General features: G+C 45.3%; 2 protein-coding genes across 2 annotated transcripts in view; one reads left to right on the top strand and one right to left on the bottom strand.

Moving 5' to 3' along the window:
- Positions 1-1,223: 1,223 nt before the first annotated feature.
- On the top strand, positions 1,224-8,632 carry IAH1 (isoamyl acetate-hydrolyzing esterase 1 homolog (S. cerevisiae); the record flags this gene model as incomplete). The annotated part of the gene is made up of 5 exons (XM_010289030.1): positions 1,224-1,276; positions 1,739-1,887; positions 3,522-3,683; positions 7,630-7,748; positions 8,450-8,632. Coding segments are annotated over 5 exons (666 nt in total), but the record flags the coding sequence as incomplete, so codon positions are not given.
- A 3,516-nt stretch (positions 8,633-12,148) lies between these two features.
- ADAM17 (ADAM metallopeptidase domain 17) overlaps positions 12,149-15,075 on the bottom strand; it is a gene marked incomplete at its 5' end in the record, with an annotated part of 22,659 nt that continues 19,732 nt past the window's right edge. Inside the window, 2 exons of the mRNA XM_010289029.1 lie at positions 12,149-12,512; positions 14,516-14,572. Of these exons, the coding sequence (XP_010287331.1) occupies positions 12,162-12,512; positions 14,516-14,572 (408 nt within the window). The remainder of the gene's footprint in view (positions 12,513-14,515; positions 14,573-15,075) is intronic.

The raw sequence follows: 15,075 nt of genomic DNA, 5'->3' as shown, positions 1-15,075 counted from the left end.
TTTTTAGCAGGACCTGTTGTGATAGGACAAGTGGTAATAGCTTTAAACTAAAAGAGGGAAGATTTCAACTAGATGATAGAAGGAAGACATTTTTCACCATGAGCGTGCTGAAACCCTGGCCCAGGTTGCCCAGAGAGGTGGCAGACATGCCCCATCCCTGGAAGCATTCCAGGTCAGGTTGGACGGGGCTCTGTCCAACCTGATCTGGTTGAAGATGTCCCTGCTCACTGCAGAGTGGTTGGACTAGATGACCTTTAAAGGTCCCTTCCAACCCACACTATTCTATGATTCTATGATCTCTCATGAGAGTGTTCCAGGAGCTTTCACGCCCAGTGGTCTTTTAGGAGATTTAGAGGCTTTTTGCAGAAATTCATGAAGTTCCTATGTTTGAAGCATGATCTGCTGAAAGTGTAGCTTCTGGGTTTTCGGCAGCAGTGGCATTACCCAGACGGGGAGAACAGCCTGTTGTCCGTACTGATCCCTGCACTCCTCCCTGTCCCGGCCCCTGGTGCATCCCTTCTGTGCAGCTCCGGGCCTCGAGCTCACTCACCCTGGAGACATGTTCTGTGTCAATGTGACCAGACCATGGCTCAGTGAACATCTCTTTTGAGGCAGTACCAGCTTTTTAGCGTTCATTTTGGGTCCCTGCCTTTTGTGGGATGGGCTGCATGGTAGAATGGGTCACAGAGCTGCTCTGATTAAAAAAGATTTGGCCGGAGACAAAGGTTGTCTTTAATGGGAGATGATTGATTGTTTCTCTAAACTGACTCACTGTGCAGCATTGTAACGGGAAGGATGGTGCAGCAGTGGGAATAAGGAGAAGGGATTAATTTTTCCAGTACTAGAAGAGGTAGCTATCAAACTGCACTCCGAAGCAGCATGTGGAGAGAGGATTTCTGAGAGGTGCTTTCCAGAATGAAGGCACAGTGAAAGGATCTTAGAAATAAAAGTAGAAAAAGTTTAAAAAAAAAAAAGAAAAGAAACTACAGCCTGACAGCAGTCAGTTTTGACTGTAAAGGGACCACAGGGCATCTGTCGCTCTGTAGCTGTGGTCCCATGTTGCCTCTGATGCCCGTTGTGTATCGAGATAAGACTGGGGCTGTTTGACCTCTGCAGGGGCCGTGCACAAAACGCGTTTCAGGAAGGAAGATGCTGCTGGTGGGACTGACCTGCTGGGGAGTGAGTTATTCCAGTGAAGTTCTAACTATGTTCCTTGATTTCAGTTCTCCTTCCAGGAAAATGGCTGGGGGGCATCCCTTGCTGAGAGGCTGGTCAGGTAAGAGTTTAAATTTCAGAAGTAATTTCTAGCATGCAGGAAGTCATGCAGCTTTTCTAGAAGAAAAGCAACACAGGTTAATTTTTAATGTCTGTTTATTTATTAACATTTAATAATATTTATTGAAGTGGAACTGCCTTAATAATAACCTGCCCAATATTGGTGGAAATACTCGTCGGGTGTTTCTTTCCACTCAGACCTTGAGTGGAAAGAAAAAATCCTTAGTGATTGTCAAGATTGTTCTAATTTCATAGTTTATGTAAGTGACAGGTAAATACTACACATGAAATCTGTGGATGCACTTTCAAAACATAAAGTTATAATCCCACTGAAAACTCCTGTGACATCTTGTTGTTTCCAAGAGGGAAGGTATACTGACAGGATGTTTCAAAACTTCCCAAGTTTTGTTCTGCTGAGCAGAGGAGAGATGTTCTTTTTAATGCGTGTCTGTCTCTGTTTCAGAAAATGTGATGTTGTGAACCGTGGGCTCTCGGGCTACAACACCAGGTGGGCTAAATTGATCCTTCCAAGACTGATCAGTAAAAGTACTGGTGCTGAGAACACTGTTGCAGTTACTATTTTCTTTGGAGCAAATGACAGTGCTTTGAAAGGTACAGTAGCTTTTTTTTTTTTTTTGTGACTTGTTCTCTTAAGACAGTTTTACAATTTAGCAGAAAAGGCAGAATGTTACACAGACTCTTCCTGTTGCTTCTCTATGAAGCAGTTGCCCTTTTTTCATTTTTACAGTGGATTGTTTTCAGTCATCTTATTTGTATTTAAACCATGCACTGCCTTTTATTTCTCTCCTTCTCACCAAGTTTTAATATTAAAAGTAAACTTCAAGGTGTGTTCAAGAATTAGTTGTTGATCATAGAATAGAATCATAGAATTGTTCAGGTTGGAAAAGACCTTTATCATCAAGTCCAACCGTTAACCATTCACTGCTAAGTCCACCACTAAAACACGTCGCTAAGCACCCTGTCTACACGTCTTTTAAATACCTCCAGGGATGGTGACTCGATCACTTCCCTGGGCAGCCTGTTCCAATGCTAGACAACCCTTTTGGTGAAGAAATTTTTCCTAATATCTAATCTAAACCTCCCCTGGTGCAACTTGAGGCCATTTCCTCTTGTCCTATCACTACTTACTTGGGAGAAGAGACCAACACCCTCGTCGCCACAACCCCCTTTCAGGTAGTTGTAGAGAGTGATAAGGTCTCCCCTCAGCCTCATCTTCTCCAGACTGAACAACCCCACTTCCCTCAGCCGCTCCTCAGAAGACTTGTGCTCCAGACCCCTCACCAGCTTCGTTGCCCTTCTCTGGACACGCTCCAGCACCTCAGTGTCCTTCTTGTAGTGAGGGGCCCAAAACTGAACACAGGATTCAAGGTGCGGCCTCACCAGTGCCGAGTACAGGGGCACGATCACTTCCCTACTCCTGCTGGCCACACTAGTGCTGATACAGGCCAGGACGCTGTTGGCTCATGTTCAGCCAGTTGTTCACCAGCACCCCCAGGTCCTTTTCTGCTGGGCAGCTCTCCAGCCACTCCTCCCCAAGCCTGCAGCGTCCTGTGGGGGTGTCGTGACCCAAGTGCAGGACCCGGCACTTGGCCTTATTGAACCTCATACAGTTGGCCTCAGCCCATTGATCCAGCCTGTCCAGATCCCTAAAATGGGTTGTCCATCACCAAAAATTGGAGTTGGGCATCTAGCTGAATGATTTTTCTGCCTTTAAAGCAGTCTAATGGGTTCCTGGCAGATGGGTTGAGGATGTGAGGGAAGGTAGCATTTGAATTCTCTTTAAGATAAGCATAGCATCATGCAGAGCTAGTCTAATCAAAATAACCTCAGTGCACAATGGACTGTATGTCCATGGGAATTTTGAATTTTTTTCTCTGCATCCAAGAGAGTGAAAAATCTTAGCTTTTGTTTCAGGTGAAGTTTGAGGTAATAAGATACAGAGCTGCAAGACAATGCATCTTTGAAAAAAAAAAAAAAAAAGGTGATTTCTTTCCCCCGGTCCCTCATTTGTATTATTTCGAAGTGCTGTGTTTAAACTCTGGGTCTGGTTTGAATGTTGAGGAATGACATTTTCCTACAACACCTCCTGAATCAATGGTTGAGGTGAACTGCTTTACTGAAAATGAGTGCCCACATTCACACGCTGTGTAAAAAGCACTTTATGTTGTGTAACAAATCTGTAAGCAGTTCAACATGGCTAATGCATGTGCTCCATCCCCTAACAGATCTGAACCCTAAGCAACATGTTCCTTTGGAGGAATATGCTGCGAACTTAAAGAGCATGATACAGTATCTGAAGTCCATAGACATTACTGAAGACAGGATTATTTTGATAACGCCACCACCTCTTCAGGAATCAGCTTGGGAAAAGGAGTGTCTTGCCAAAGGTAAGAGAATGATATGGATGGGCAGAATTTCTGCATTTTACCAGCAGAGTGTATGTAAGTTGCTATATCCCAGGCTGACAGATGATTAGCTTTGTGCTTGTACCAGATTGCACTTGTGTTTTTTGAGTTGATGGAAAAGGACTGCTAGCTGTTTTGTGGAACAGCTTTTGGATAAGCTCGTGGAGTAACTACCAACTAACTAGTAACATCCTTTCAAACTGCTGATTGATCTGTTCGTGCATAAAACTGACAGAAGTGGCTGCCCTTTCAGAACAGAGGTTTTGCTGAGACGTCCTAGGCAGACTACGTCATGTCCTAGCAGCTTCCAAAATAACATGAATAATGGAAGGATTTTTGGCATTGTGTGCCTTAGAAAATTTTATAATAGCCACAGCATATTTCACAGCTATTGGGATAAGCAGTGACATCCTAGCCAGGTTTATTTTAAATTTAAAAAAAGAAAGAATATCACGTTCTAAGGATGCTCATGAAAGTACCTGAAAAAGAAGCAAAAAGTGATTAAATGATTTCTCATTATGTTGCTCAAGCTAGCTGTGAAAATAGAGATATAACAGCACTGCTTACTTCGTGTTACTCAGCTGGTGGAAATTGCCATAATCCCAGTGACTCCAGCAGCGACAGTTTATACCTCCTGAGACCACGTCCTCTTTTCCACTGGGACAGCTTGTCCAGTTCTTGCAATTTATAAAAGACTTCCAAGTTAGATTCAGGTAAATAGAGAGCTGTCACCTTAGTTTTGCAGAGTTTTCTCCAATTTAGGTGGTATTGCGTATTCTGATTTGTGTACTCAATCAAAATGGAAACATTTTGAAGATGACTTCATGTTCAAACTACTTTAAATTAGACTATGTTATTGCATGACTTCCCATGAGGTGTCTTTGTTGTGTGGCAGTGATCACTGTGCAAAACAGATTTTGGACTATATGGGCTTTTGGTCTCATCCAGCAGGGTAGTTCTTATATTTAATTTGGAAAAGCAGAGAAAGTCGTAGAGTAATACTCAAAAATTGTGTAAGACAGTAGCAGTTGTAGCAGGTCAGATCAAACTTGGAGGTAGCAGGTAGTGTCTATGTGACGGTAGATCCTTGGGTGGGGTGTAAGCGATAGGTCAGGCGCAGAGCAGCCTTTCCTGGTGTGTGTGCCCAGCTCCCACTAAAACTGCTACAGCCATAGTTTGCAAAACAGGCACCCATACTGTCCTTCTGAAGATCTGTTAGGTTGAGCACACCATGAATGCTGCTTATCTGGCTCCTAGCTATCCAGTGACACTTTTTACATGTTAGTTCATTTTCATCTTAAAGCTATCCTTTTTATGGGGTAGAGAGGGAGGAAACTTGCATTTACAGTGTTGAATCTGCCAGCATCTGTCTAAAAGAGATTGCTGTCTAGGGAAGGAACAAAAGACAGGGTCATCTCAGGCTGTGGACCACAAATAAAGTCTTGTGGACACAGTAAGCAGCAATATCAGACCATCTGCCCTTAACCCGTATCCAGGAGAAATGTTCTGCTGCTTCCTAGTTTTGTCAGATAGATAGCAGAGCAAAGGAGAGATGTGAAACATGAGAATGATGATGTTCACAGGAACATTCACCCAGATGTGAAAAGAGGTGCGAAAAGAAATAGGGCTTCCAGATCAGAGTGCTGTGGGAGACAGAGTTAAAGCCCTTACTAAAGAAGTTTGAGCTGCTCTTTGTCATCTGCTAGCCATCATTTCATCTCAGAAAGCAATTGGGATGGTCAGACACTATCTGGCTTTGCTAAAGCTAGGGAGTCTTTTTTCTTGCCTTTCTTAAAAATGGGTGTAATGTTAATCTTCCATTTGCCATGGGTCTCCTGTTAGCCATGAATTTTTGTAGGTGGTAGGTAATGACCTCACCAATGCAACAGGCAGCTCCTTCAGGTGAGTCCCACGCACCCAGATGCATCTGGTGTCTCCGAGTATCCCATTGCTAAGCCATTGCTCCCCGCTGTTGGCCATCCTCCTTCCCATGGTGGCTGGGTACGTGCAGAAGTCCGGAAGCAGGTTGCGTACTCGGGTGGATAACTAGGTTGCCTCCTTGGTCCTTCAGGGGATACCCATCTTCCCTGAACTTCCTTTGGCTGCTGCTCTTTAGCTTATAGACCCAGCACGTGCTCCTGCAGAGCTGCACATTAAGAGCAGACATGTGCTTGTGTGCCTCCAGAATGGAAGAGGAGGTGAAACAGCCAGGGAGTGATCCTAACGAAAGAAAAGGCAAAGGGAAAATAAGAAATTACCAGCTCTGCTAGATTAGAAGTCATAGAAAGGGAAAGGGACAGGACTGCAGGACAATGCCTGGCGAAGTGAGGCTGTCATCAGTGCAGGGAACTTGGCAACAAAGGAGCTCTGCATGGTGGAGGCTAAATGAGCTGAAGGGCCACTCAGTCTGTGGGAGAGTTGAACCAGGAAGAAAGTCATAGAAAACAAGTTAGGAAGTGCACCATGGTAGGGAAGGATCAGTGAGGATGCAGAGGGTATTTTTATGGTGAAAAGAAAGATGATGGGAGGAAAGAGCACTGTGAAGAAGTGGGAATCATCAGATGCAAGGAGGGAGTAGAGTAGGAGTTGATGAATTGTACTTAGAGGTCCCATTAAACACCACCATCGCCGCCCCCCCCCATTACTTAATAATATCCTACCCCAAAGTTTCACTGTTGTCCGTGCAAAACTGCTGGCTTAGAGCAGCTGGCACTGAGCACAGGCTGAACACCCAGCTGCCAGCGTAGCTGCGCTCACAAATGTGGTAGGCACAAGCTCTGATAGAGCTTTGCACCTAAATATACCCTGGTTTGAAATCATCACCAGTATGTTACAATGAGGAGATGACTGCAAAGCAGGTGTTAAATGTCGGCTGTCATCCAGGAAGGAGAAGGCAAGCTTGTAAATAGAGTTACATTTACTTAACTCCATTCTACGTGCCAGTCGCAGGTGTATGAAGAATTTCAAATCTATGCACTGATTTCACCTGAAGCTTGCCAGAAGGTGAAAGCTATGAGCAGCACAGAAGGAAGCGTTATGCTGTGTGCTTGTTGCTGTTGCCTCTCTGTCACCTGTTACGTACCTGTTAACAAGAAACATATTTCCAAATGCCTCAAAAACAGAAGGTACCCTGAAAGAGACTAAATGAGCTAGTGCTGCCAGCCCCTTGAATTGAAGTGCTTTGGATTTAGTTGGTAATTGGTTATGGCTGCTGGTTTAACACTCTGTGCTGGTTTTGTCTGGATTAGAGTTAATAGAATAGAGTTAATTTTCTTCATGAGTTCTTCATGAACACTGGAAAGTGTTGATAATACAGGGAGGTTTTTATTAACTGCTGAGCAGTGCTTACACAAGGTCAAGGCCTTTTCTGCTCCTCACACCACCCCACCAGGTAGGAGTCGAGTCTGGGAGTGCACAAGAAGTTGGGAGGGGACACAGCTGGGACAGCTGGCCCCAACTGACCAAAGGGATAGTCCAGACCATATATGATCAGCATATATGATCAGCATATATGCCGTCATGATCAGCATATAAAGCTGGAGAAGAAGAAGGAAGGGGGGGATGGTTGGAGTAGTGGCGTTTGCCTTCCCAAGTAACCGTTAGCGTGATAGAGCCCTGCTTCCCTGGACATGGCTGAACACCTGCCTGCCCATGGGGAGTGGTGAATGAATTCCTTGTTTTGCTTTGCTTGTGTGCACAGCTTTGGCTTTACCTATTAAACTGTCTTTATCTCAACCCACGAGGTTTTTTCCCCAATTCTCTCCTCCATCCCAGCGGGGGTGAGTGAGTGAGCAAGCGGCTGTGTCGGGCTTAGCTGGCGGTTGGGGTTAAACCATGACACACACTGATACGCATCCTGTGTACCGCAGAAGGCTGAAATCAAGCTGTATCAGTCATGATTGCTAAATGTTTTGTTTCTGGTTGACAGGTGACAAATTAAATCGCCGCAATGCCACCACCGGAGAATATGCCCAGGCCTGTGTTCAGGTAGCTAGGGACTGTGGAACAGATGTACTCGACCTCTGGACACTGATGCAAAAAAATCAGGTATGAATGATGTCTCTTTTTATGAGAAAGACTTTGAAACTGTCATGAATTGTGAAATGCATAACTTAGCATAGAGGAACCAGCAGTGCTGCGTTATCACTGACATGGTACAAAATATATCTAAATCACGTTTTTGGGGAAGGAAGAATACCCAATCCAGAATGCATCATGCTGTGCTAGGAGAAATAAAGCTTAACATAACCTGACCATTATATTTGGTTAGCAAATGTCCCCTGGGTGCACTACATGTAAATAACCTTTTCCTTGGACTTTGAATCATGGAATAGCATAGGTTGGAAGGGGCCTCTGGAGGCATCTAGTCCAACCCACTGCACAATGTTGGGCTAACTTCAGAGCTAGATCGGGTCGCACGGGTACCTTGCTGATGGTTCTGACCAAACATCCAAACTGGTCCATGTGACAGAGATTGCAGACTTTTCCCGTAAGCAGGTAACTCCAGTTCAGACACCGAATCTTTTCTCTGAATACTTTGATTGCATCACTTAATCTCGTGACCTTTTCCTGATGAATAGCAGTGACTTCAGCCATCAGAACATTCTCTTAATATTTTAATACAACTGCTGAAAAATAAAAGCAGTATACATAGCATCTGGCTTTGAAGAACTTCCTTAAAAATGACTCAAGACCTTCTATTTGCAGCTAGCAAATACATTAATATATGGTTTTAACCTCCCCTGTAGGATTTCTCTTCCTATTTGTCTGATGGGCTCCATTTATCAACAAAAGGCAACAGCTTTCTAGCAACACAACTTTGGTCACGCCTGGAAAAAAAACTGTCTGCTCTTCCTTCACTGCTTCCTTACTGGCGCGAGGTGGACCACGCCAACCCCGAGGCCAGCCTTCTGCACGATCCCCTGCAGTAAGGAGCTGAAGCAGCCACACCTGACAAAGCCAGTCTGTTTACAAGCGGCTGGTGTCCAGCAACACACCCCAAACACAGCACCTAGGGGAGCGAGGAGGCCCCCAATGATACTCTTCCGCACCCCCTTCTGTTGATGTGTGGGAGAATAAAGATGAGACCACGTGGAGGTGTTTTCGGGGTGGTTTGTCTGCATGCTGCATGGGCCGGTAGTTTGAACATCTGAGGGGACTGAGCAGCTCTTTCCTTGGAAGACTTGGAGGAAAATGAGAGCCTCAGTTGCCTGCAAACCTGGGACAGAGGCTGCCCTGAGGAGTTCCTAGCCTTGCTGAGCCTTGGGGACTCCACCTTGATTAATGCCATCTTCTAGCTTTAAACTCCTGGGAGCTGGTAAGAGGCAGCAGTGTGGAGATTGTCAAGAGCCATTAATGTCAGTCCAGATTCATTTGTTTGGATATAATATAGCAGTAAAAGCAGCTACCTGAGCTTTAGCTCAATAGTGATGTAGTGCAGGTCACAGCAGGGGTTTTAAATTCTAACTTAACACTGGCACCAGCAGCAGATTTCAAAACAGTGCATGTAGCATAAAACTGGTGATCACACACTCATTTTGAGAAGCTTGGATCTTGAAGAAACTACTAGAAAGGCTCTGCATCTCTGCTGACAACGGTGAGCCATATATAATTTGCCATCAAGTTAAGGAGACACTTCCATGAGCTTTGGCCTTCATCCATAATTTAACAACTGTTGTGACAGATGAGTACTGCACACCATGCAGTTTTTTGGGCAAGAGAACACAAACTACAAAACTACCTTTACAAACTGAAAAAAAATTGCCTGAAACCTAGATGAAATTCAACAAATATGGAAAAAAAAAAAGTGGCTTGGGAAATAATTAGGTAGCCAGCCAGATAGCAGAACAAATGAGATTACTAGTAGAGCATGGATTAAGGAGATAGACAAATAGTGCATCACTGCAGCTAACATTCCCCCCCCCCACCGCCCCAGCATTCTGGGCTGTTTTAACAGTTACATTGGCACAAAACAGGTGAGGCCTTAGGTCATGTATTTATTATGCATTAGGTGAGACAGAGACAGATGAGAGCATCGTGATGCACTGCTTTGTTAGCACCACAAGGCTGCCTTTGCATCACTAAATGAGACAAGTTGGCCAAGACCTGTCATCTACTATGTAAAAGTGTTATAAACTGGAGCAGAAGTAGTTATTTTTTATGTGCCTGGAGCTAGACCAGAAGCTAGTTTGATTTATATTTATGGATATTGAACAGGACTGTCCTTTCTGTAATAACTGGTGGCAGCAGAAGGCAAAGCTGTGATCTTCCTGCAGTAGGTGTTACAAATGGTGCAAGTACTGATGTCACGGTGTCTGAAATAGGGCTCAGGTTCAGGGAGAGATTCTGGGATTTGAGGCCTGCTCCAAACCTCTGTTCTCGCTCTTCCATACACATGCCACCTCCTGGTTGTCACCTGGGAAGTACCGAGAACCTGTCCTGACACATTTGCTACCTGAAAAGGCCTGAGCACTCACCCACACCTTGGACACGACTATTCCCCGTCCGAACTGACCCAAAACTGATGATAATCCACAGGAGATGTAGCGAGACCAGCACCATCCCCAGTAGGAAGCGATACAGCCCTGCAGGTGCAGAGCTGCATCCCAGATACTCTGGGTCCAGCCTCTGCAGCAGCCACATTTCAGAGGGGAGCAGTTAGAAATAACTGGCTCAAGTCTGCCTGCAGGCCAGGCTTTTAACTCCGGGGGGTTGACAACTAAAGAATTTAGATTTTTTCTAAAAGGACTGCACAGAAATGGCTCATTTAACGGCTCATTTTTTTAATATAAAAAACTTTTATTGTATCGGGAATTAAATTAACTCCTCACACATGTACTTTGCACTGAATCAAAAAAAAAGAGAAAACCAAAAAACCCAACCCCAAACAAAGCATATAAAACACAATAGCTAGTCAGACAGGAATACCGTAAGGCACACGTTCAAGTATTAGTGTAACAAGCATCCTCGGGTGGAGGAGGTGGGGTACTCACACGATCCTTTCAGCATGGGTTTGGTTCCTTTCCCTCACAGTTAAAAAACACAAAAGCTTTCTGTGGCTGCTGTTGCCCCACGGCTGAGCGCAGGCTTGTAACAGTTAAAATGGCTCTACCCTTGGTCACATTTTATGTCAGTTTTATCAACAGATTATTATGGGTGAAAACATGCAGAATTAAGATGCTGCTTTACTATGGCAACAGTTTCTCTGCAATTCTGTCAGTCCCACTGCTACAAAGCTAAAGCAACGCTCATGTGCCATGCTCACCTTCCAGACCTCCAGGTGGCTCAAAGTAGAGGATACCATTGAATTACCAACTTTTAACATCACACCATACAACCTCTGTGGGAATCTGAATTTATGAAGTCTCCTCCTTATACCTGCCCTGTAAGTTTAAAAAAGGTTTATTTCTCTTTTGATTGAATTCACAATTGTAAGCAAATGCCCCCCCCCGCAATGGAGTGAATCCCCACCCCCCCCCTTATTTATGCAGTAGGAGCTTCCAAAGGTGCACAGACCCCAAAAACTGAGGCTCAGCTCTTTGAACATCTCAACAATAGTGTTACCTATTTCAAATAACATGCAGAGTAACATTTCTGCACCAAAAGAACCACTGTAAACAGCTGGTTAGAACAGCCCTCATCTGCATAACTAACTCCTCTCCCCTTACTTCTCTCTCCCACCAAACACCTGCGACACTAGTGCCTCCTAGTGCAGGGTGGGAAACTCCCAACAAAAGCCCTTCTCTGCCATGGAGACATGAAGACAAGACCACCTCACCACTAGAGGCAAAAGAGTTTCATGCTAGAGGAGCATTTCCATGTGTCATGCAAGGTTTAACAGCCTCTGCATGACTCCCTTATATATATTTCGAAGCTGTACATCTTAAGCTTCTTGATCCCAATTATGCATCTTCATTTAGTGCTGTGAGACTATGCTTTTATGTTTGATTACCCTCATTCTGTTCTCAAGGCATCTGTTCAGGCTTTTGCTTATGTGTACCTTCAACTGCTAAATGATCTACTCTATATGGAACATACTGCCATGTTTTCATTTTGTTTTTAAAAGCCCCTTAATTTTGTCTATCAGTGCTGTCAGACTACAAAATATTAAATTATAAAAAAGGCCAATATACACAATCCAATATCCAGCAGGATATTCGGTTTTGCACCACAGGTTGAAGGAAATGTTAAAGGTCAAGGAAGTAGAAAAACAAATCCAAAAAAGCTTCAAAAACAAGCCAGTTTAAGTTTGGATTTTCCTTTGTAAAAGATATAATGCTCTAATAAATGTAATTTAAGGAAGGTCATACACATGACCAGCATCTGCAGTAGGTCACTTCCTTATTTCTCCCACTCCCTCACAAAAATATATATACACATATATTTATATTTATATAAATGAAATGGTTTTAGATCCTTATTTTGCAGACATGAGTCATATGTTTAGAAGGCAGCAAGACACTAGCATTCTGTTTCTTTGCTGTCCACCCGGTTCTGGCGCTGTAGTTTAAAGGACGAAGCTTTCTCGCTCCTAATGACAGGATGGTCTGTCAAGTCCTCAAAAGATTTGGCGGCTGAGCTGCTATTTGGGAAAGGGTCCTTCTCAAACCCATCCTCATCAATGTGAGAGTCAGTGCTTGGGTCCTCCTGAATCGTGTCCATCCTTTGGTGGTCCTGTTTCGGTGCTGCAGCGACGGGAGGCACGGCTGTGATGGGCTGCAGTGGCTGGGGCCGGCTTGTCGACTGTGCCGCAGGGAAGGGCTTGATGATTCGGACGGAGGCAGAGTCCAGGCTGCTGAGCATCTCCACATTCTGCAAGACACAAGCAGTGACATCGCTGGGAAAAGCAACCGGGATCTAGTCCAGGGTTCAGTTTTTGCACTGTTTTCAAAGGGAACAGGCAACAGGCACCTTCTGAGGAGCACCTGCCCTCCTGTTAGAACAGTTTTAAAGGCTACCACATCCTTCCCACCACTCTCAGCAGAGATGTGCTGACTGCCCTTGTGCCACCACAGGTTACTCTGTGCTAGCCGGGCTGAACGCACTGCACTGTGGAGGAAAAGGAGTCAGGTTTTGCATTTCACAGTAGATTTATACTTGCATAGGACCAAGGGAACATCCAACAGAGGTAATTTGTTGTATTGGGTTTTCCTCAAGAAATCCAGCTATGCTAGCTAAAGCACTGAAGGCAGAAAGGCCCTTTTATCTCTGCTTTTTCCTTCTCCATATAACGCACCTCAGGCAACAGCCTCGCTGGGACAGAGCTGACGGACTCAGCCCCACCTCCCCTGGGGCCCAGCACTGCTTTGGCAAAACCCAGGGCTGGAAATGCAGGGTCGAGCCAGATGACACCAAGAGCTCAGTGCAGGGAAACAGTCCAAGGTACAGCTTATTCACAGAATCACTAGGTTGGAAAGGACCTTCAAGATCATCAAGTCCAACCATTAATCCAGCACCACAATGTCCCCTAAACCATGTCCTGAAAGTGCCACATCCCCACGTTTTTTGAACACTTCCAGAGACGGTGACTCCACCACCTCCCTGGGCAGCCTGTTCCAATGCCTGACCACCCTCTCAGTGAAGAAATTTTTCCTAATATCCAATCTAAACCTCCCCTGGCACAACTTGAGGCCATAATTGCGCTCTTCCAAGCCGAAAAGTTCCCTGTTTCACGTGCAAGAAGCCGCACTGAACGCAGGGTCAAAGATTGGAGGGACCACTGTGATCACACCCAAATTCTGCAACCCAGATTAAGTTAAAGCCCATTGATTCCTGCTTCTATCTGAGCATGGTTTGCGAAACATCCAGAGATTTATGGGCATAAAAAAATCCCCACAAACCTTAGTAAATGCTAGTACTGGGCAGGATGAGATGTCTACCTGCTACCAGTACCACATTTCCCAACCGCTCAATCCTCAGCGGATCCAAGAGACACAAGATTTGTTTGTTAAGCTGTCACTGGTACAAGGAGCCTATTACCTATACCCGTGCTCTGCTGCCACACCTGCTTCTGGGATTTTCTTGACTGAATTCAGGTATAAAGCTCTAAGGTGACTCTTCCTGTGCTGTTCAAGACCAGCTATGGGGCACTCGAACTAACATTACCTTCAGTTACGTCAGAGTAGATGACAGAGGCAATCTGCCTCAGCAGTCTTTAACCTCAGTATGCTTCCCCCAGTGGCTGTACAAGAGCTCTGCAAGGCTCCCGTTACAAAACATTTCCTTAGCTGAACGTTTCAGTTATAAATAAGAATTGGTAATCAAAGCATTGGACAGGATACGCAAAAATCTCTGTCGGAAGGTGCCCTGTGCTGCACTGAACCATTCTGCAGCAAAACCACCACGTTTGGCAGAGATTTTTCTGCAGCATCACCCCACTGAGCCTCGTGCTTCACTGACACCCCTTGGCTGGGAATGAGGGGTCTGTGGTGGAAGCTGCCAAATAACCTACGCCAAGGGGACCCCGTGACACAGGCACCAGCTGTGCGAAGCGGTGCTCCACAGAGCAGAGCAGCTTCCTGCCCGGGAGCTGCGGCTGCCACAAGAAAGCTGCTTTGTCAACAAGGTCAAGGCACAGCTCTTACAGGAAGGAAGAATCGGACCCTGCCAAGCTGCAGTGCTTGATATATCGAACACGGGCTCGTTCAAGAAAACAGTTTCCCCTCAAATTGAATCATCCATCTGCAGCGTGAGGCACGGGGCTCCAGGTCTCTATTATCACTGCTTTGATAAATACTCTGCACACACCTTCGGTTCAGATTTTCTAATACACGTTGGATAGTTTTCTGCCAATTCGTATTCAGACAGCAACTTACACTGGGACAAAACAGGGACTTTGTGTTCTCCTCATACTGCTTGTCCAATTTCTTGTCCTATTGGAAAACAAAACAAAAGCGCACCAAAAGAGACACACACACACACACACACAAAAAAAAATCAGGAAGTTAGTTTCCCAGTTGCAAGGTCCCTGTCCCCACCTCCCTGCAGGGACACAGCAGTGCAAGGGGCTCTTTTTCCCTTCCTCTACCTCCCATGCCTTCCCATCCATTTCAGGAGTGCTTGTGGGTGCAGCAACCCTCTGCTCTAAGCCCACACTGCTGTCAGCGTCACGCCACATGCCCACACTCCCAGTTGCTCTCTTTACCCATCCACCCAAGCTCAACCAAGACCACTTCTCGCTCTGGGTCTCCCCACAAAATGTGGGTGTCTTATTTCTTAGCAGGGCTTTAGAAAACTTTGACTCTAATGGAAGTTACCAAAGTTATACTTGCGTAGAATTTGGGAGGCAGAGGAAGAAAACCTGCCTAGCAAAAAATGGGAGGGGCTCCAGGGAATAGTCATGGGAGCACTGGGTTTGCCAGAGCCCGGCAGAGTT

Source organism: Phaethon lepturus, unplaced genomic scaffold (genome assembly GCF_000687285.1).
Source record: "Phaethon lepturus isolate BGI_N335 unplaced genomic scaffold, ASM68728v1 scaffold13866, whole genome shotgun sequence".
NCBI lineage: Eukaryota > Metazoa > Chordata > Aves > Phaethontiformes > Phaethontidae > Phaethon > Phaethon lepturus.
This window is presented reverse-complemented; position numbering and strand designations above follow the sequence as displayed.